The sequence below is a fragment of the Cervus canadensis genome, chromosome 5 (assembly GCF_019320065.1).
Source record: "Cervus canadensis isolate Bull #8, Minnesota chromosome 5, ASM1932006v1, whole genome shotgun sequence".
NCBI lineage: Eukaryota > Metazoa > Chordata > Mammalia > Artiodactyla > Cervidae > Cervus > Cervus canadensis.
This window is the reverse complement of record NC_057390.1, coordinates 99,029,721-99,050,456: the sequence shown is the minus strand read 5'-3', so window position 1 is coordinate 99,050,456 and position 20,736 is coordinate 99,029,721. Positions and strand designations below refer to the sequence as shown.

The following is a 20,736-nucleotide window of genomic DNA, read 5'->3' as shown; positions in this document are numbered from 1 at the left end:
TTCTAAGTGCTTTTGTTGTCGCTCAGGCATGTCCGACCCTTTGCGACCCCATGGACTGCAGCACGCCAGGCCTCCCTGTCCATCACCATCTCCTGGAGTTTGTTCAAACTCATGTCCATTGAGTCGGTGATGCCATCCAACCGTCTCATCCTCTGTCATCCCCTTCTCCTCCTGCCTTCAATCTTTCTCAGCGTCAGGGTCTTTTCCAATGAGTCTGCTCTTCACATCAGGTGGCCAAAGTGTTGGAGTTTCAGCTTCAACATCAGTCCTTCCAGTGAATATTCAGGACTGATCTCCTTTAGGATAGACTGGTTGGATCTCCTTGCAGTCCAAGGGGCTCTCACGAGTCTTCTCCAACACCACAGTTCAAAAGCATTAATTCTTCGGCGCTCAGCTTTCTTTGTAGTCCAACTCTCACATCCATACATGACCGCTGGAAAAACCATAGCCTTGACAAGACAGAACTTTGTCGGTAACGAGACGGACCTTTGTCTTTGCTTTTTATACGCTGTCTAGGTCAGTCATGGCTTTTCTTCCAAGGAGCAAGCGTCCAAGTGTTTTGCAGAAGCTAGCTCGTGCTGTCCCGCCGCCCACGGAAGGCAGGTTCCACCCTACCGTCGGAGGCGCGGGGGCCGCGCGAGGATCGCCCCCACCCCGGGCGCGGCTGGCAGGAGGTCGCAACAGGGGAGTTCAGCCAGGCCGGCGGGCGCCACGCGGGCGGTGCGGCCGGGAGGGTCCGCTAGATGGCGCTGCGGCGCCGGCGAACTCGGGAAGGGCGCGGGCTGGGCCTCGCGGGCCGCCGTCCACGCTATAAAAGGCGCGGCGCGAGCTCGCGCGTCCTTTTCGGGCGGCGAAGATGGAGAGGTTGGTGGGAGTTCGTTATGGCCTCGGCGGGAGGCCGCGCGCCCGTCCGCCCCAGGGCCCGCCTGCGGCCAAGCCCCGCGCCCGGCGTCTCCGCCCGGGGTGCTCTCCGCAGTTTCCCGGCTTGGAAGCCTCGGGAACATGGCAAGGCAGCGGGGGTTTAACGGGTGAGTTGAGACATAAGGGGAAAGTGCCGCGCCCCCCCGGCCCGCCAGCATTCCGGCTCGTTGCGGTGGGGATCGAAGCGCAGGAGCCTTTAATGTCTGGTTTTGTTTTTAAACGTATTGATCGCCACTGTATACTGGGCCTTGTCTCAAAGCTAGTTGGTCTACGGGTTATCCGTGGTTTGTAACGCAGTGGGTGTGGAAGCGGGGTCCCCTTCCCGCAACAGTGGGGAGGGGGCGGCGGCATGCATAGCGCGGCCCTTCTGTCCCTTGGGGTCTGCACGCTGTATCGTAACCTCGGTTTTCCACACAGCCCGAAATGAAGCAGGGAGTCAAACGGAAGGTACCTGGGTTTGGCGTGCTGACAGGTGTAGGCCTGGAGGGCGAATGCAGCAAAGCCAAGCCTGGGTGGAGGGCCTCGTTGCGCGCTTCGCAGGCGCACAGAAAGTCTCGGGACTCGGACCCACGGGTGTCATGATCTTCCCCGCATGCCCCCAGAGGCGTTGCAGGTGTGGCTGCCGTGTCACGTCTGCGTCATGAGGTGGCAGAGAGCAAAGAGGCTTGGTCTACGCCCAGTGTTCTGGCCGGTGGACATTTGGATGATTAATAGTCTGACACTTGACAAAGTGCCCACCGAGGGTGGGTGGGTGTTGCCTGAAGCCTGTCGTGTAAGAACGCCTTAATTCTCTCTTAGCGCTTGTCTGGGCCCCAGGACACCCCGAGGTTACCGTGTGAGGAGCGGCAGCAGGTGGGCGGTTGCCCCTTGGCGCAGCGACCAGCAGGAAAGATGGGTAGGTTTCAGTAAGGCCGACCTACTTGCATTATGAAATGGTGGCACTAAAATTTCCCTTTCAAAGGTGAGCTCGATGCCACCTAGCAACTGACATGATTGAGCTTGTTTTAGGGTTACAGGGTATTCACACGTAGCTATTCTGCCTATGATGAACTGTACAGCCAGAAACTCTTTAAAAGAAAAAGTTGACAGAAACAGACAGTTCCAAAGACCAGGTGCAGTGGCCTACGGTGAGGCCTGTTTAAATCCCAGAGCGTTTTTTTCCTGTGTCGCCTTGTTAATTGTACTTTCCTGATCCATTGATCTATCCATTGTCTCACTGGTAGCTCCCTGGGAGAGAAGGTGCAGAGATTTCTCGGGGGCCGGGGGGGGGCCTCCTGGATGGGCTTCCTCTGTGACTCAGTGGTAAAGAATCCGCCTGCCAGTGCAGAGACCCAAGAAACTTGGGTTCAGTGCCTTGGTCAGAAAGATTCCCAAGAGAAGGGAATGGTCAGCCATTCCGATATTCTTTCCTAGGAAATCCCATGGATAGAGGAGCCTGGCTACTCTGTGGTCCCCCAGGTTCATCAGCCAGCAGCCCCCTTCATTAGTTTTAAATACTCAGCAGTAGCTTCTCTTCACTGATTCTGGACCAACCGTTCTTATTATTTGATACAGGAAGGACGGTGACTGAGCCTGTGGAAGTCGGCGAGAGTGAGCAGCCTCACGCTCCAGACCAGGGTAAGAGGCTGTGCCTGCTGAGCTGCTCCTGGAGGCCCGGGGGGCGGGGCGGGCACTGCCCTGCAGATGCTGGACTCGCCGGCACCACGGGTGCGGCCGCCCTGCTGCACCTGTGCCGTTGGGGCAGAGAGGAAGCGGCTATTTCTACGCTCAGTGCTCAGAACCGTGGGCACTAAGAATGGTTTGTAGCCGGACATCACCGAGGGAGCCCCTTGTTCCCACGTGCGCGGAAGAGAAGGCCAGGGAGGATTAAATGAGCGGACAGGCATGCGGCGAGCTTGGGTCCGGCAGGGTTGACCCAGAAAGGGTCTGCTGGAAATGATGGCTCTGTCAGTCTGCGGGAGGACTGTTTAGGAGTCCCTTGAGGGAAGGCCAGAGGATTCCGTTGACAGCGGTGCTGCAGAGAAACAGGGTTTGGGAGGATTGGCTGATTAGATTACATCTCACAGATCCGTAGGCGCAGCTGGTCCATGGGAGAGGGACCCTCGGGTGGGACTCTTCAGGACAAGTGTCAGGACAGGTAAGCTGGGCAGGGGGCTGGCTGGGGGTCTGACAGCTTCTGGACCCACACAGTAGACAGTGGTTTGCCAGAATCTGGGTGTGGACTCTCCTGGAGGGGAGTCGGGTCATTAGTTGATGGGGCAGCTGGGTGGCAAGTTAGGGGTGTGTCGGGGAGTGTGTGCAGCCGGCTGGAATCAGTTGTGGGGGTGCTCTTGGGGGTGTTCGAGGACCTGACTGAAAGTCGCCCTGGGCAGAACTGGGGAGCAGGATGCAGCTGGTGACTCCCTGCTGGCAGGGGTGAGGGTTCTCAGGACAATGGAAGCTGGCTCCCTTGAGCTAGTGTGACCCAGCCTTCATGCCCTGTGGGAGGGACCACGCGGCAGGCGGGGGCTGTCTGCACAGTGTATGCCTGGTGGGTTTTCAATCCAGGTCGGGTGTTTTTTGTTTTTTAAGAACAACCTTGAACTTGTGGCTGCTACTAGATTTTTTGCCCACATTTCCTCGAATTCTGCGCTTGAGTTTTCTGTGGCTTCTCCACTGGAGTGGGGCCAGGGTGACAGTGGGCTTGCCGGAAGTCCGACGGCGGCAGGTGGCAGCAGGTCCAGTCCGTCCACCTTTGAGCCTGGCAGCGGCATGTCCTTCCCCATCCTGCTTGATGACCCTCGCTGGCTGAATCCCCTAGAAACTGGGAGAAGTGTTGGGGGGATGGGGCTGAGGAGGCTTGTCTTTGCATTCCGCAACCCCGCTGCTGTCTGAGGTCTCCACCCAAGCTAAGGAGGCTTGACCAGGGGAGTGGCGTCGGTCCGACCCCTCCAGCACCGGGAGGCAACGCCTAGTGAGTCCCCTCTGTTTCCTGTCTGCAGGCGGGAACCCCAGTGAGCAGCCCAGCAGCCACACACCGCCAGAGTCGAGGGCGGTACAGAGCCTGGGAGAGGCACGGCCTTGGAAATTCCTCTGACGAAGAACGTGTGGGCCTAGCGTGTCGTGTGCGGAAAAGCAGTAGCAGTGTGTGCTTCTCCCCCTCGGTGTGGTTCAGCAGGGCTGAGGCAGCGTCCTCCAGCCAGGAGGTGCAGGCAGGATCTTGTATGTGGGCCCACCCCACCGTCCTGAGCTGTATCTGGATTATCCCCCCACCCAAGGGGAGAATGTCGATGAGGTTTGCAAACTAGTCCTGAGAACGAGTGTCTGACAGCTGACACCTTGGGGCCCGGGTTTTCAGCACAGGGTGTTACAGTGAATGGAAAGATCTGTCTTTGTGAGGGAGCATGTCCCCATGTTGGCAAAGCTGTAAAGAATAAATGCATCTTGAATAAACTACCTTGACTTGCCTTTCTCTGTCTGACCAGCCAGGGCCCCAACAGGAACTGAGGGTGCGAGGGTCAGGGTCCTGGGCTGTTTCCTGGACAACGATAGCTTTTTGAAATCGATGAAATCTGAAGTTCTCGTGTAATTGTGTGTGCCCCTGCTTACGACCCATCCACATGTGGTCCAGGTCAGGGCTGGTCACAACTGAGAACCATGGGCTCACTCAGCTTCCAGTCACCCTTGCCCTTGGCCCCAGTCAACCCCAAGCAGCCAGCTGCCAGGATGTGGGTCCAGGGGTGGCATGCCCCTGCAGTAGACTCTCCAGGTTGAGGGTGGTGGGGATACTCAGGGAAAGTGGAAAGGCTGGCTTAAGAGAACTAAGATCATGGCATCCTGTCCCATCACTTCATGGCAAATAGGGAAACGATGGAAAGAGTGACACTATTTTCTTGGGCTCCAAAATCACTGGGGACAGGGACAGTAGCCATGAAATTAAAAGATACTCCTTGGAAGAAAAGCTGTGACAAACCTAGACACTGTATTAAAAAGCAAAGACATCATTTTGCTGACAAATGTCCATATATAGTCAAAGCTCTGCATTTTCCAGTAGTCCTGTATGGATGTGAGTTGGACTGTAAAGAAGGCTGTGCTTTCAAGCGAGTCAATTCTAATGGAAAGCAACCCTGAATATTCACTGGAAGGACTGAAGCTGAAGCTCCAATACTTTGGACACTTGATTCGAAGAAGCGACTCATAAGAAAAGACCCTGATGCTGGGAAAGATTGAAGGCGGGAGGAGAAGGGGATGACAGGATGAGATGGATGGCATCACTGACATGAGCTTGAGCACACTCGGGGAGGTAGTGAAGGACAGGGCAGCCTGGCGCGCTGCATGCAGTCAGAGGCCGCAGTGGTGAACACGAGTTGGTGAGTGAACAATTCACAGAAAAGCTTTATTTACACGTAGTTCTCCAAAGTAACAAGACCTAGGCCTGGGCAGGTCCCAGGGCCAGCCCTCGGTGCTTGGGCTGTGAGTCCTCCCCTCTCTCCTGCCAGCTCCACTGTGGGAGCCCAGAAAACTCCCCGGGGGGCGGCGGCGGTGGTGGTGCAGGGGCCGGAGCCGCGTGGCTGCCGCGCTCCGGCGGCAGAGGGCCTCGGCCGGTGTGGGACGGGACGGGGAGGGGCCGGGGGCAGGCGTGGCTGGTGGGCGGAGCCGTGTCTCCGGGCGGGGCCGGGAGCGGCCTCACGTGTACTTGGTGTTGGAGATCTCCTTCCAGAGCAGGGTCTTGAGGTGGCTGAGCACCAGCGAGTGGTGGGCCTCCACCTGGCTGGCCAGCCCGCTCAGCGTGGCGCAGGTGCGTAGCTGCCGGCCCAGCTCGGCGCGCAGGCCGGCGGGGGCGCCGGGCAGCAGGTAGTGGCGCAGCAGCTCGCAGACCTTGGCCAGGTTGGGCTGCACCAGGTCGCCCTTGCACTGGCGCAGGAGCGTGTCGCAGGGCGCCCGGCAGTCGCGCCCGTAGGTGCAGTCCGCGCTGCGCTCGCAGTGGCGGCCCCGCAGGAAGCGGCGCACGGCGGCCTCGGGCGCCACCTGCTGCAGGTCGGCCATCCTGAAGTCGTACTTGGCCGTGTAGCCCACGTTGGCCAGCGTGGTCTCGCACATGTAGAAGGTCCCGTAGGCGCCGTGGAAGAGCTCCTCCACGAATTCCAGCAGGCCGATGGCGATCTTGGCGCGCCAGGGCCAGGCGGGCCCCAGCCACTGCTGCAGGGCCCCATGCAGGGCGGGCGGCAGCAGCGGCCGCAGCAGGGCCGGGAGGGCGGCCGCGGGCCCCGAGCTGCGCGGGACGCCCTCTGTGACGTAGAGGTCCCCGCAGTGGCCCAGCAGCGGGGAGGCGTGCCCCTTCCCCTGCAGGGACAGCAGCAGCAGGAACTCGTTGCGCTGCAGCAGCGCCCACACCGACTTGGCCTCGGCCAGCGACACCCTGCTGTCCTTGTTGAAGTCGGCCATGAGCAGGACCTGGCCGACCAGCGCGGGCAGGGAGGGAAGGTCCCCTAGGTTCGCCTGAGAGAGGGGAGGCGGGACGTGGGCATGCAGCTTCAGGCTTGGCACCCGGCCCCCGCATCGGCCCGACCGGGGAGCCCGGCCTCCAGCCCCCAGCAGGAAGGGGCAGTGAGGCACTGGGGAGGCCCCCTCACCACTCCTGGAAAGCCCACGTGCGTCTCTGCCCCCAGCGCTTGGGGAGCCCGGGGACTTCCTGCATGAAGGTGGGAGCACTGGGGGGTCGCTTACCCCTCACCTGCCCCCCCCCCGGGTCCCAGCTCCTCCCTGGCCTCCTCCCCGCCCCCTGCCCCCCCCCCCGGCCCCGGGAGGGTTCTCATGCCTGTGGGTGCTCCCTGAGCCTCTGGCCGGCGGGTTCTGTTTGGAGCTGGCGGGCTAGCCAGATACACCCTGGCCCATGTGGCCCCCCCATCCAGCCTGCTGCCTGCCCTGTGCTCATGTCCTTGGGCGTGAACTTGACACACACCCCCCCCCCCCTCAGGAGGGCCAGCTGACCTTGAGAAAGCTGAGGGTCATCTCCCGGAACTCCTTAATCGAGGTGCCCCGAGTGGGCTTGTCAAACAGCACCAGTTCCCGCCGGGGGGCCACGTCGGCCCCGGCCTTCAAGCTCAGGCTCTCCTCGAGGCCACACTTGATGGTCACCTCCCTGCCCTGCCAGAGCCCGCTATACACCTGTGGGGAACACAGGACCCCCTGTGCACACGCCTGCTCCGGCTGACCGCGGGCGGCGGAGCCCCGGGGCTGGGCCCGGCCGGGCTCACCTGCTGGCCTGGGACGGAGGAGAGGCAGGTCCTCCACTCCAGCTGCTGCCGGCTGCACAGGTCCTGGCAGATGGAGCCTGAGATGATGCCCTTGCGGTACTGGTCACACTGAGGAGAGCAGGGAGACGCAGCAAGTGGCCTGGGGGAGCGAGGGCTCCATCTGCCCGCCCGCGCCTCATTAGCCAACACACAGGGAGAGGCTTGCAGCTCTGATCAGGTCGAGCTCTGCAGGAGCCGCTGCCCCCACCGGGCCCTTCCTGGCTCCAGACAGGGCCTTGAAGCCCCCTGAGTCCCGGGGGTGTGGGCTGAGCCGAGCCGGAAGGTGAGGCCCTTCCCAGGGCGGTCCCTAGGTGGGGAGGTGGGGGGAGATTTGTGGCATCTGGAGCAAGCGTGGGGTGAATTCCTGGATGTGCATCACCGTTGCCATGGTGCCCAGGCCCTTGGTGGAGCAGGCCTGCAGGAAGGGAGGGTGCCGGGGGCGGGGAGCCAGGGCCTCCTGAACGCCAAGGCCCTGGACTCACCTACGGGACCAGGGAGGAGGCTTCCGTGCTGCGGCTTCAGAGCCCGACAGCCGTTCATCAGGACAGAAAAGGGGAGGCCCTCCACTGCAGGGGTCCGCTCTGACCCCCTCAGGCCCCCCGGAGCCTCAAGGCCCTTCGTGGGGGTGTCTGCCAATGCAGGCAGCCAGGCTGGGCCAGGGTCGGGGCCTGCCGGCCACGCTGCCCACCAGGGTGGGGAGGGGCTTCCACCGAAGCTGAGGTGGGCAGTGTGGCCGTCAGCCTCAGATGGGGCAAGACCCCTCCCCTCCCAGCCTGTCTCCTGTCTGCAACCGGGCCGAGCACCCTGAGGTCCATGGGTACCTGGTCCGTGACCCCTGGTCCTGCCTTTCCCCCCACGCACACCCTGGGTGACCTTGGACAAGCTGTGGAATCTCTCAGAGACAGCTGATACCCCCATGAGGTGGCCAGGTCTTCTTGGGAAAGGAGGGGGTGTCCCCACGGCCCAGCAGCCGGGGAGACCGCTCTGGCGCTGGCGGGAAGGCCAGGGCGCTCTGGGAAGACGGAAGCTGCAGATCCTCTGGTTGGGAGGGGCACGTTCCCTGTCTGCTCCCCCAGGGCCCCTCAGTCCTCCGCGTGTGGAGGGGGCTGCTTCGGGCACACAGGAAGTGCTCAGAAAACACCCACCAGCTCTGAGCAGCTGCTCACTGCACCCCACTGGCCAGACCCCATCTCACGTGTCCTCCCAGGTCTCACTGCCCCAAGAGACCCCTCCACCCACGCGGGCAGCCCGGGACCTCGCCCGGTGCAAGGGGTCCCAAGCAGTACCTCTCCCCGCCCCTGCCCAGAGGCCAGACTCCCTGCACTCACACACCTGCCCCTGGGCGTCCCCGGCCCGCCGGGTGGGAGAAGAGCTCTGTGTCCGGCACCCAGCTTGGGTCTGACCCCTGGAGGGTCCCAGCGAGCACTTCTGGAATAAACAAGGTCTTTTTCCCCTGGGGCTGGGTGCCGCGCCTTTGTGCCTGATGTTGGCCTGCCCCCAGCGAACAACTGACAATCTATGGGCCCCTTGCAAGTCTCGTCACATTGGCTCTGGACCCCTCCACCACCACCTCCGGACTGTCCCAAGTTTGGCCCCCACGGGACCCTGGGCAGAACAGGCCTGCTGAGCCCTTCCACAGTGCCCCACAGCCCCCCCGCAAGAGTGCCCCTCACCCTGCAGGGGAGCAGAAACTCCAGGCCCCCACCAGGAGACAGGTTCAAAGCCAGGGGTCTCCCACTGCCCCCACTTCAGGACCCCAGGAACTCCGCCGGGGCGGGTCCCCCCAGGCATGGATGCCCCAGACCCTGTTAGCCTGCCGAGGGCTCCCCCCTGCCCAGGGAGGCTGGCGGAGTCAGCGTCTGAGGGTTACCAGGGCCCCTTCGGCTGGCGTCACCTTCCCCTCCACCAGTCACAGGGCATCCTTCAGCAGGAGCCGTGAGCCACGTGGAGCAGTGCTCGTGGGCACACACACACTCCCGTGGACAAGCACACACAGGTCCACAAGCGCCCTCACACACACGTGCACAGCTTTGGTCTACCAGCCACAGTGGTGACTCAGCGCACCTCCACCCCCAGGCCCCGAAGACCACACCCTGCAGCCTCCTTTGCTGGACCCCTGGCCCCTCCTGACATGTCTACAACCGGCCCTGTCCACCCATCCGTCCGTCTGTCCACCCCCAGCCACTCGCCTGTGCTCCATGGGGCACCCCTTCCTCCCGGGCCTCCCCCACGGCCTGCAGGGACAGCCCCGCAGGGCACAGCCAGACCCTCCTAGAATCCACTGGGCGGGCGCCTCAAGCCCCGTTTCTAGGCTGCCCACCGTAGGAGCGCTAGCTGGGGGCGGACGGAGCCCGCAGACGGCCCCAGGCGACACTTACGATGACCACTCTGCAGACGTGGCCGCGGCAGAGCTCCGCGTAGGACGAGTAGTGCACGTACGCCAGCCAGCTGCCCGCGAGGACGCCCAGCCACACCAGGAAGACATACTTGACCCTCAGGCCTGGGAGCCGGCCCTGCGGGGGAGGGGCCGTGAAGAAGCACAGCGTTCCAGGCGCGCTGACCCCGCCTCCTAGACCCCAGCCCCCCACCCCCCAAGCCCCGCCCCAGTCAGCGTCTCCTTCCCACTCCGCACCCACTCCCGGTGCAAGGCAGGGGCCTGGTGTCTCCCAGACCTTGAAATCTCACAGGCAGGGAAAAATTAATTCCAAATGAGGAGGATTTAGGGTAGACAGCTCTTTATTTTGCTGAATAAAGAGATTTGGAACGATTTTTTCCTCCTGTCCTGCCCTCATTTCATCGTGACATGTAACCTCTGTACAAGGTCAGGATGGAGAGGCGCTCCCCCACCCCGGACCCCTCACCCTGGCCCGGCACCCTGCACATGGTTCCTCCCACTGGGGGAGACTTCAGGCTGGACCAGGGCCGGCAGGGAGCGCCGGGCTCGGAGGCGTGGTCACCTGCGAGCTTTTAAGGGACACAGCTTCGCACACCCCCCCATCACAGCAGCCAAAGGGTAGACACAACCCCCGGGATCCACTGAGAAAGAAGTGGGCAAGCCAAATACAGCCCATCCACACGAGAGAACGGTATCCAGTCATGAAAAGGCAAAGAACTCTGACCCAGGCAAGGAAGACCCAGCAGGACATCATGTCCAGGGAAATGAGCCAGACACAAGACAGAGCCTGTGTGACCCCACCCATGCCACAACCTAAAGGACTCAGATCCACAGAGACAGGAACGGCGGCGACAAGGGGGAGCGGGGGGAGGAGGGAGGCCTGCCCAGGACGGCCAGTGAGTGTGTGAAGGGGACAGAGCTTGAGGGCTTGAGTTTGGGAAAATGAAACGAGTTCTAGAGATGGATGGTGATGGTGGCTCAACAACGGGGATGTGTTTAATGCCCTTGAACGGTGCACTTAAAAAATGGTTAAGATGCTAAATTCCTGCGATGTACAATTTACCATAATAGAGAACAGATAACTAAGACACTCAGCCCCTGGCCCCGCTGCCAGAGGCTCCGTCCCAGGAGCGTGGGGTAGGCCAGGAACTGCTTCTCTGGAGGGCTCAGTCCCTTGGCCAGGTCTCCCCGGCTGACGAGAGGAATCACAGGGTGTGGGGGACCCACAGCCCTACAGGAACTGGGGGGCACTGTCTCCCATCCAGCCCCCAAGCCAGGACTGCAGGAGCATCAGCTTCCTTCCCCACCCCCGTCATGGTAAATCACGGCCTCAGTGGCTGCTGTCCAGGGGTGGTCAGCTGATGGGCCAGGGCTACCAGGCGCTGCCCGGTGCAAGAGCTCAGACACCTCGACCGGGTCAGCTGAGCCCCAGAGAAGAGGGCCCGGGAGAGCAGGGGGCTTCAGGCCAGCCTGCCCCGGACGAGAGCCACTGCCAGCACTGGCCACACATCCCACCACCTGAGGGTCAGCGGGCGGCTCCAGTCCTAGTCAGCCCTGGGTTCTCACCACCTGGAGGCTGGGGCCCAGAAATGGGGCCAGCGGCTCTCCCCTGAGGACGGGGCAGGGCCTCCAGGATTAGCCCAGGCAGCTGCGCTCGTTTTTACGGTTCCTCCAGGAGAGGCAAGGTCCCCCACTCCTGCTCTCTGGCCCACCCCCTCGGCCAGCCAGCCCGGGAGGCGCTGAGGCAGGAGGACCCCCCGAGAGCTCCGGTGCAGGCTCGGAGCCGCGGAGGCCCGGGGTGGCCCTGGCCAGGGTGGCAGGGCCGGGTCGCAGGCCCACTGGTCCTGCCACCACATCTGTTTCCGCCAGTTTTGTTCAAAGGGAAAAACAGGAAAGCAGACCAGCGGGTGGGGGGCCGGGGAGCCAGGGGCGTTGCTGGGGACAGGACAAGGTCAGAAGACTTCCAACGGCGGGTGACCGCGAGGCAGGCAGGGCCTCTGGGAGCCGGCGCCAGGGGTCCTGGGGGACAGGCGGGAGAAGGGCGGGCTGTCGCCTGCACTGGCCTCAGGTGCTGACCTGGGCCAGACCCAGGTTCCCGGCCTGACCGCAGGGCCCACCTCGGACATGGCCCATCCTCCTGCCAGAGCCCCTCCAGCTCCGGCCTTCCCGCGGCGGCCCCGCTCCACAGACACTGGCCCCGGTGCCGAGCTCTGAGCGACCCCCAGGCCCTGATCGCAGGCGGGCACTTCCTCCGGGGGGAGTCCCTGCCCCTGTGGGGTCCTGACGCCCACCGGTGAGCATGCCCCCAGGGCGGGGGGAGCTCACCCCTCAGTGTTCCCCGGGCCGGCGGCTCCCCCCACCCCCCGGCCTGCCCGGCTCATACTGGGGCACTTGGGGGGCCACTCGGGGGACAAGGCAGCATGACGACCGGCAGCCTTGGGGCCGCAGCCCACGTGCACCGTGGCCTCCACCCCTCACCACCAACGCAGGAGAGTGTTTCACACGCGGGAAACTGAGGCTCAGGGCGTGTCCTCACATTAAGTGGGGGCATCTCAGAACCAACCCCAGCCATTGGGAACCCATCACCTCTCCTGTCCAGGCTCATCTGCTATTCCCGGGCTGAGCTCAGAGGCCTGACACCCCCAGTCCCAGACCCGCCACACTGGCCTCCTCTGTCAAGGCCTTTCCCTCAGGATGGGGCCACTGCACCCCCACCTCCCAGCCTGGGGGAGGACGCAGACCCTCAGCTCCCACCCGACCCCCCCAAGACCCCTGGATGGCAGGAGGGCTTCTGGTGCAGACAAGCCCCTGCGTGCATTACCTGGCTCCCACCCTTCTGGGCGGGTCTGATCAGGGCTGTCCGCTTTTGCCCAGGGGCTGGGGTCGTGAAGGTGGCAGGTTTGGCCTGCATAATTTGTGGCTCGCATTCAGCCCAGCTCAGACTACCCCAAGTAGCCATGACAGGGATCGCGGCAGTCGGCCCCCAAAGCAGCCTGGGGCTCCCCTGCAGAAGGCAGGGTCCCGAGAAGGACGGGGATCTGTCCAAGGTCACTGTGGGGTCAGGGCACACTCCTCATCTCAGGCTGGCTGGGGGATGGCCCAGGGGGAGGGTATGCCCTTCTTAGAGTGCTTCTACGGGTCCCAAGTTTTCCATCACAGAAAGACAAACCTGGTCTCCTAAGTAGAGCAAGGCGGGGCGGACCTGGTGTGGCTTCGGGGCCTGCGGGAGCAGCTCCGGCCCGCGGCGGGGCGGGGGCCTTCTGCAGCCCCAGAGGCACTGGGGCCAACCCCTCAGCATCCGCTCACCCGATCGGCAATCCCCACCCCGGGCCCCGGGCCCTGCCGGCCCCCGGCCCCCCAGGGACCACGCACCCCGGCCTTCAGCGACCTTGAGTCCGGAATCCGCCCGGGATCCCCGGACTGGATGCCGCGCGCCCCCGCCGCGGCCCGCGCCCCAGGGCGGGAGGTGGGGCGAGAGCCGGCCGGGCCGGGGGCGCGCCTACCTGCAGGCCCTTGGAGAAGGGGCAGAAGAGCACCAGGTGCGCCAGGCGCCGCAGCCGCCGCATGGTGGGCGCGGGCCGTGCGCGGGCCCGGCTCGCCTCCGCTCGGCCTCAGCCCCGCGGGCCGGCCCGCCCGCATCGGCCGCCGCGCCTCCTCCCCGCCCCGCGTCCACGCCGGAGCGCTCGCTTCTGACGGCCCGGCGGGTGCGCGGGGAGGGGGCGCGGCGGGGGCGCGCGCCGGGGGGAGGCGGGGAGCCAAAGGCGCGCGAGGGCGCGTGGCCGCGAGGCGGGCGGCGCGGGGGCGCGCGGCGGGGAGGGAGGGCCGGGGGCGCGGAGGGCCGCCTCGCGGGGCGGGGGAGGCGCGCGCGGCCCCGCCTCCGCCCCACCGCCCCGCCGCGCCCCGCCCCTGAGGGAAGGGGGAGGGCGCCGAGGCCCCGCCCTCCCGCGCCCCCGGCCCGCCCCCGGCGGCGCAGACAAGCCCCCTGCGTGCAAGCCCCCGCCGCCCGCGCGGCCGCCACGAGAGGGGACTGCACGGCCAGGGCCGTCGCGCGCCCCTTGGCGGAGGAGGAAGCGGGTGATGGAGCCGGGCAGCCTGCGGAGGTTCCCCGGGGCAGGGTCGTACGCGCGGGGCGCTGGAGGCGCGGGGGCCCTCCAGGAGTCATGGCGAGGCCCCTAGCGGGGTCCTGCGCGGACCACAGGGCCTGGAGGGGCCGTGGACACTGCGGCAGCGTTGGCCTCTTTCTCCCGCTTTTTAAAGAGAGTAAAACGCACTCTTGCACCGCGCGGCTCTGCCGGTGTTCGCACAGACAGCCCCGTGGGCACCACCGCTTGCAGGCTGCAGAGTAGTTCGGGCCTTGCTCTCTTCCAGGCTCCCCCGCCCCGGGCCCAGTCCTGGTGAGCTCCGGCTCGTCCCCTGCGGCCGCAGCCTGCAGGTCTGGCCTCTGTCACTGGGCAGAGGCCCTGAACGTTCAGCACCCCTCTTTGCCAGCGCGGGCACCAGGCACCAACTCGATCAGCCAGTCAGTCACCTCCTGAAGGCCCTCGGAGTTGGTCCTGGCTTGGGACATCAGGCGCAGAGCCGCCGTCAGGTCAGAACTCGAGGTTCTGTGCTAAGGACATTCCTTTTCCCTGAGGTGATACAGGCTGGGGATGCCGTGGTCGGCACGGTGGGTGTAGGTACCCCTTACATTCCTGGCGCATGGGAGGTCTGATCACTCCACTTTCCCTTGGGCACTTGGTATGATCCTTTTTAAATTCTAGTCATTCTGTGGGGAGCCTGTTTCTTTGTGGTTTCTCTGTGGTTATTTGCATTTCCCCAAAGGCTATTGATGTTGGCTATTTCTTACATACTTAGTTGCAACCTGTGTATATTCTTTGGCAAAGCATCTGTGCAAACTTTTTGCCCAACTTTTGTGTGTGTGTGTGTGGTATTGTTTGTTTCTTTGTTGAGTTTTGAGAATTCTTTTATATCTTCTGGAAACCAGCACCTTATCAAATATGTGATTCCCAAAGATTTTCTCCCAGTCTCTGGCTTGTCTTTTCATCTTTTTAACAGTGCTTTTCAAAGACTACACATTATTAATTTTTTTAAATTTCTTTTATTTATTTTTAATTTTTCGGTTGCACCAGGTCTTTGCTGCTGCGTGCAGGCTTTCTCTAGTTGCAGTGAGTGGGAGCGACTCCTCATTGCTGGGCACAGGCTTCTCACGGCAGCGGCTTCTCTTGTTGCAGAGCACGGGGTCTAGGTGCACGGGCTTCAGTAGTTGTGGCTCAAGGGTTTGAGCACAGGCTCAGAAGTTGTGGGTCACAGTCTGAGTTGCCGCGCAGCATGTGGAATCTTCCCGGACCAGGGATCAAACCGGTGTCCCCTGCATTGACAGGCATACTCCCATCCACTGAGCCACCGGGAAAGTCCTACCCGTTCCTAATTTTGAGGAGGCCCAGTTTGTCCATTTTTTCCTTTTGTTCGTCTGCGCCTGTCAAATCTAAGAAATCTTTGCCTAACTCAACTCAGGGTCACACAGATTTTCTTCCGTGTTTTCTTCTAGAAGTTTTATAGTATTAGGTTTCACATTTGGGTCAGTGATTCAGTTGAGATCATTTTGGTACACAGTTTCCCAGGTGGCGCTAGTGGTAAAGAATCTGCCTACCAAAGTAGGAGATGCGAGAGAAGTGGGTTTGATCCCTGGGTCAGGAAGATTCCCTGGAGGAGAGCATGGCAACCCACTCTAGTATTCTTGCCTGGAGGATTCCATGGACAGAGGAGCCTGGTGGGCTGCAGTCCATAAAGTTGCATAGAGTTGGGCACGACTGAAACGACTTAGTACATGGATCAAGGCCGTGTTTTGGCTTGGGGTTTGGGGGTTTCTGCACATGGATATCCAATTGTTCCAGCACTTTTGTTGAAAAGATGAGCCCTGGGATGGTTTGTAGCAGACTGTCTCTGCGGAGACACTGCCCTGCAAGCAGCCTTCCCAGCTCCTGGACGGTGGTTTCTAGCAACCTCCAGAGGGCAGATTTCCTGCAAGTCTGCCAGGACCACAGTGACTTCTCTGCTGTCCTGTGAGTCACAGCTGGGCTCTCCCAGCAAGACTTCAGCCTGGGAGTGGGGGCTCCAGCTCAGCCCAGCGTGGCGCTTTCCTCTCTTTCTCTTCAGGCTGTGCTGCGTGGCTTGCAGGATCTTAGTTCCCCAACCAGGAATCAAATCTGGGCCTTTGGCAGTAAAAGCATGGGGTGCTAACCACTGGACCACCAGGGAATTCCCTACAGGTCACTTCTGTGTGTCCTTCACTTCCATCCGCCTTTGCAGTTAGTAATTCTTGAAGCAGAACTTTCCCAGTTCAGATTGCCATGTGGCTTTTGTCTGCTAATAGGGACCCAATTGACACAGGTCTGGTGCAAAAGTTGTTGTTCATTGTTCAGTTGCTAAGTCATGTCCCACTCTGCGACCCCATGGACTGTAGCACACCAGGCTCCTCTGTCCTCCACTGTCTTCCTGGAGTTTGCTCAAATTTACATCCATCGAGTCAGTGAGTCTATCCAACCATCTCATCCTTTGCTGTCTTTCTCCTCCCGCCCTCCATCTTTCTCAGCATCAGGGTCTTTTCCAGTGAGTCAGTTCTTCGCATCAAGTGGCCAAAGTATTGGAGCTTCAGCTTCAGCATCAGTCCTTCCAATGAATATTCAGGCTTGATTTCCTTTAGTGTTGACTGGTTTGATCTCCTTTCTGTCCAAGGGACCCTCAAGAGTGCAAAAGAGACATGGGCATTTTTATTTATTCTTTTGGCCGCCTCATGCAGCTTGCAGGATCTCAGTTGCCCAACCCAGGGATTGAACCCAGGCCTTCGGCAGTGAAAGTGCTGAGTCCTAACCACTGGACCACTGGGGAATTCCCAACATGGGCAGTTCTACAAAACTTATGGAGGCTCACTGTGCCCCACAATTTGGACCATGTGGCCTACCCTCAGATACCCGATGTCTTCAACCAAATGGTAGTGATACTTGGATTGAAGACTGGGATGGGCTCCTAGGAGCATCCAGATGGCTGGAACAGAATTAAGTTTTCATCACCTTGATCCCCTTGTGGACCATCCAGGCGGGCCAAAGGGTCCTCTTAGAAGAAGGGAGGGGCCTCTGCTCAGGAGGGCCTGTTTAGGGTTAGGATCGGGGTCAGATCCTGGTTATCCCCAAAGAAGCTTTAGAGCCCCACCCACCTTTCCTTCTGGTCATTGCCGTGGTGACCAATGACAGGTGTCCCCCTTTGGGGACAGTCCTGGTTGGCGCTGAGCTGCCTGACCAAGGTGTGGGGCCAGGAGGGGCCAGGAGGGGGCGGCAGAGGTAGAGTCGGAAGTCTTCTAAGTGAACTTTTGAGAAGGCCATTCCAGTGCTTTGTGATGCCAGGGGCTGTGGGCGCCGGGAAGCGGGGAAGGGCCTCTGGCTCCTTGACCGCCAGCCCTCTCTGGGGCAGCTTTTGTGGTAAAGAAGCACCATGATGTGCTCGTCCGACTCCGTGACCCTGTGGACTGTAGCCCGCCAGGCTCCTCTGTCCATGGGGATCCTCTGGGCAAGAACACTGGGGTGGGTCGCCATGCCCTCCTCCAGGGGATCCTCCCAACCCAGGGACTGGACTCAGGTCTCCTGCACTGCAGGCGGACTCTTTACCGCCCAACCAACAGGGGAGCCCCAGAAGTACCACATCAGGCCGCAAATGGAACGGCGGCAACAACACTGCTCAGAGCCAGGAGCCACCGTGGCAGCTCCTCTGAGAGTCTTCACGTGGCCTTCAGAGACCCTAGTTCCAAAGAGGCCACATTCTGAAGTTCTGGATGACCATGAATCTGGGGGGTATACCATCCACCCCAATACACAGAAACAGCGACATCATTGTAAACAGAGGCAGTGACAATAGAACACATTTTATCAAGGGACCCCAACGTAGAAATGACTTAATCAAGAGAGATGTGTATTTTTCTTTCATAGCCTTGCCCTTAAAGGTGGATCTAGAAAAGCATACTCTTCTGCTCATAGCGGGCTTCCCTGGCGGCCCAGCTGGTAAAGAATCCGCCGTAATGCAGGAGGCCTGGGTTTGATCCCTGGGTTGGGAAGAATCCCCTGGAGAAGGGAAAGGCTACCCACTCCAGTATTCTGGCCTGGAGAAGTCCATGGACTGTATAGTCCACGGGGTCACAAAGGGTCAGAGGCAACTGAGCGACTCTCACTTTCTGCTCACATCCCATTGGCCAAAGGTTAGTCACATGACCTTTCTTGCTGCAAAGAATCTTGGGAAATGCAGTTTTTCATGGTCAGTCAGTTCAGTTCAGTTCAGTCGCTCAGTCCTATCCGACTCTTTGTGACCCCATGAACCGCAGCACGCCAGGCCTCCCTGTCTGTCACCAACTCCCGGAGTTTACTCAAACTCACGCCCATCGAGTCGGTGATGCCATCCAGCCATCTCATCCTCTGTCGTCCCCTTCTCCTCCTGCCCCAAATCCCTCCCAGCATCAGGGTCTTTTCCAATGAGTCAACTCTTCGCATGAGGTGGCCAAAGTATTGGATTTCAGCTTCAGCATCAGTCCTTCCAATGAACACCCAGGACTGATCTCCTTTAGGATGGACTGGTTGGATCTCCTTGCAGTCCAAGGGACTCTCAAGAGTCTTCTCCAACACCACAGTTCAAAAGCATCAATTTTTCGGTGCTCAGCTTTCTTCACAGTCCAACTCTCACATCCATACAAGACCACTGGAAAAACCACAGCCTTGACCAGTACGGCCTTTGTTGGTCAAGTAATATCTGCTGCTTTTGATCTGCTATCTATGTTGGTCATAGTTTCGCTTCCAAGGAGTAGCGTCTTTTATTTCATGCTGCAGTCAGCCCCTCCCAAGCCTCCTGGTGCAGCTGATTTTGGAGGGGCCGCAAAAAAATAAAGTCTGAACAGCTGTTTGCACTGTCTCCCTATCTATTTATGAGGTGATTGGGACCAGATGCCATGTATCTTAATTTTGTGAATGTTAGTTTTAAAGCCAATTTTTTCACTCTCCTCTTTCACTTTCATCAATGAAGAGTTTTTAGTTCCTCTTTCAGCTTCTGGTCTGTCCTGCATATCAGAGGGTGTGTCATCTCATATCTGAGAGTTATGATATTTGCTCCGCGGCAATCATCTTGATTGCCAGCTTGTGCTTTCTTCCAGTCCAGCTTTTCTCATGATGTACTTCGCATATAAGTTACAAGCAGGGTGAGCAATGATACAGCTCTGATGGCTTTATGTCCTTTCCCTTCTTTCCCTATTTGAACCCAGTCTGTAGTTCGCATGTCCAGGTTCTAACTGTTGCTGGTAAGCACTGGCATACAGGTTTCTCAAGAGCATGGTCAGGTGGGATCTGGTATCTTCGCCCATACTCTTTCCCATGATAGTTTCCGCACAGTTATCGTGATTCCACAATCGATAGAACTCCTTTGGCATAGTCAATAAAGCAGAAATAGATGTTTTTCTGGAACTCTCTGGCTTTCTTGATGATCCAGCGGATGTTGGCTATTTGATCTCTGGTTCCTCTGCCTTTTCTAAAACCAGCTTGAACATCTGGAAGCTCACAGTTCATGTATTGCTGAAGCCTGGCTTGGAGAATTTTGAGCATTACTTTACTAGCAAGTGAGATGAGTGCAATTGTGCAGTAGTTTGAGCATTCTTTGGGATTGCTTTTCTTAGGGATTGGAATGAAAACTGACCCTTTCCAGTCCTGTGGCACTGCTGAGTTTTCGCAGATTTGCTGGCATATTGAGTGCAGCAGCTTTCACAGGCATCATCTTCAGGATTTGAATAAGCTCAATACTGGAATTCGCATCAGCGCTCCACCCTAGCTTTGTTCGTAGTGATGGCTTTCTAAGTGCCGACACTTGAGCTTAGCATTCCAGGATATCTGGCTCTAGGTGAGTGATCACACCATTGGTGATTATCTGGGTCATGAGTATCTTTTTTTTGTAGGCAAGTGCTTCTGTGTATTCTTGGCCAGCCTTTTCCTTCTTAATACTTTTGGCTTCTGTAAGGTCCACACGCATTTCTGTCATTTATCGATACTCCATCTTGCATGAATGTTCCCGTTGGTATCTCTCTAATTCTTGGAGAGATCTCTATCTTTTCCCATTCTTGTTGTTTTTCGCTCTATTTCTTTGCATTGATTGCTGAGGAAGGCTTTTTTATCTCTCCTTGCTCTTCTGTGGAACTCTGCATTCAGATGGGAATATCTTTCCTTTTCTCCTTTGCTTTTCACTTCTCTTCTTTCCACAGCTATTTGTAAGGCCTCCTCAGACAGCCATTTTGCTTTTTTGCATTTCTTTTCCATGGGGATGGTCTTAATCCCTGTCTCCTGTACAATGTCACGAACCTCCATCCATAGTTCATCAGGCACTCTGTCTATCAGATCTAGTCCCTTAAATCTATTTCTCACTTCCACTGTATAGTCATAAGGGATTTGATTTAGGTCATAATGCCTCCTGAATGGATCTATGTGTCATTAGCACATTGTGGTTATCGCCTTTGACTCCCGCGTCACCTCTTCAGTTTAGTCTGAAATTGGTCAATAAGGAGGTTCATGATTCGAGCCACAGTCTAGATGCCTGGTCTTGTCTTTGCTGACTGTATAGAGGCTTTTGCCATCTTTGGTCTGGCAAAGAATATAATGCAATGTCTGATTTTGCTGTTGGGCCATGCTGGTGATAGTCCATTGTGTAGAGTCTTCTCTTGTGTTAGTTGGAAGAGGGTGTTTGCTATGACCAGTGAGTTCTCTGGGTAGCTCTATTAGGCCTATTGCCCTGCTGTCTTCATTCCGTACTCAAGGCCAAATTGCCTGTTACTTGACCAGGTGTTTCTTGACTTCCTACTTTAGGGCATTCCAGTCCCCTATAGAAATGGACCATCTTTTTTGGGTGTTAGTTCTAAAGGTCTTGTAGGTCTTCATAGACTGTCAATCTTCGGCTTCTTCAGCATTAGCTTCGGTTGGGGCATAGGCTTAGGATTCGTGATGTTTGAATGGTTTGCCTTGGAAACAAACAGAGATCATTCTGTCGTTTTTGAGATTGCATCCAAGCACCGCATTTCGGACTCTTTTGTTGATTATGATGGCTACTCCATTTCTTCTAAGGGATTCCTGA

The 20,736-nt window shown here is 59.1% G+C and overlaps 2 protein-coding genes and 2 non-coding genes across 6 annotated transcripts; 3 read left to right on the top strand and 1 right to left on the bottom strand.

The window, feature by feature from the left end:
• Positions 1-828: 828 nt before the first annotated feature.
• Positions 829-4,357, top strand: LOC122442361. Of its 3 annotated transcripts, XR_006269637.1 has the most exons (6): positions 830-1,028; positions 1,720-1,816; positions 2,476-2,538; positions 2,988-3,058; positions 3,493-3,638; positions 3,903-4,357. XR_006269637.1 is itself a non-coding variant. In XM_043470119.1 (3 exons), exons 1-3 carry the CDS (start codon positions 857-859, stop codon positions 3,995-3,997), a joined length of 330 nt encoding a protein of 109 aa, XP_043326054.1. In that variant the 5' UTR covers positions 829-856; the 3' UTR covers positions 3,998-4,357. The 3 variants fall into 3 exon arrangements, 1 of the variants encoding a protein (XP_043326054.1); XR_006269638.1 differs by lacking the exons at positions 1,720-1,816; positions 3,493-3,638; XM_043470119.1 differs by lacking the exons at positions 1,720-1,816; positions 2,988-3,058; positions 3,493-3,638 and having other exon boundaries at positions 829-1,028.
• Positions 1,513-1,644, top strand: LOC122442793. Its single transcript, XR_006269778.1, has one exon. It is a non-coding gene; the product is annotated as a small nucleolar RNA SNORA17 (small nucleolar RNA).
• Positions 2,604-2,737, top strand: LOC122442786. Its single transcript, XR_006269772.1, has one exon. It is a non-coding gene; the product is annotated as a small nucleolar RNA SNORA43 (small nucleolar RNA).
• A 914-nt stretch (positions 4,358-5,271) lies between the features above and the next one.
• DIPK1B (divergent protein kinase domain 1B) lies at positions 5,272-13,384 on the bottom strand. Its single transcript, XM_043470085.1, has 5 exons — positions 13,095-13,384; positions 9,575-9,709; positions 7,158-7,265; positions 6,892-7,068; positions 5,272-6,399 (listed from the first exon to the last, which is right to left on the bottom strand). The coding sequence occupies exons 1-5, from the start codon at positions 13,155-13,157 to the stop codon at positions 5,587-5,589; spliced, it is 1,296 nt and encodes a 431-aa protein (XP_043326020.1). The 5' UTR covers positions 13,158-13,384; the 3' UTR covers positions 5,272-5,586.
• Between the last annotated feature and the right edge of the window lie 7,352 nt (positions 13,385-20,736).

Coding starts and splice junctions, on each gene's coding strand:
- LOC122442361 (XM_043470119.1), top strand. CDS start 857: ATGGAGAGGTTGGTGGGAGTTCGTTATGGCCTCGGCGGGAGGCCGCGC. Junction 1,029..2,475: donor AGGCAGCGGGGGTTTAACGG/GTGAGTTGAGAC, acceptor TATTTGATACAG/GAAGGACGGTGACTGAGCCT. Junction 2,539..3,902: donor GCCTCACGCTCCAGACCAGG/GTAAGAGGCTGT, acceptor TCCTGTCTGCAG/GCGGGAACCCCAGTGAGCAG.
- DIPK1B (XM_043470085.1), bottom strand. CDS start 13,157: ATGCGGCGGCTGCGGCGCCTGGCGCACCTGGTGCTCTTCTGCCCCTTC. Junction 9,710..13,094: donor CCTTCTCCAAGGGCCTGCAG/GTAGGCGCGCCC, acceptor CCTCCCCCGCAG/GGCCGGCTCCCAGGCCTGAG. Junction 6,400..6,891: donor TGACCCTCAGCTTTCTCAAG/GTCAGCTGGCCC, acceptor CCCCTCTCTCAG/GCGAACCTAGGGGACCTTCC.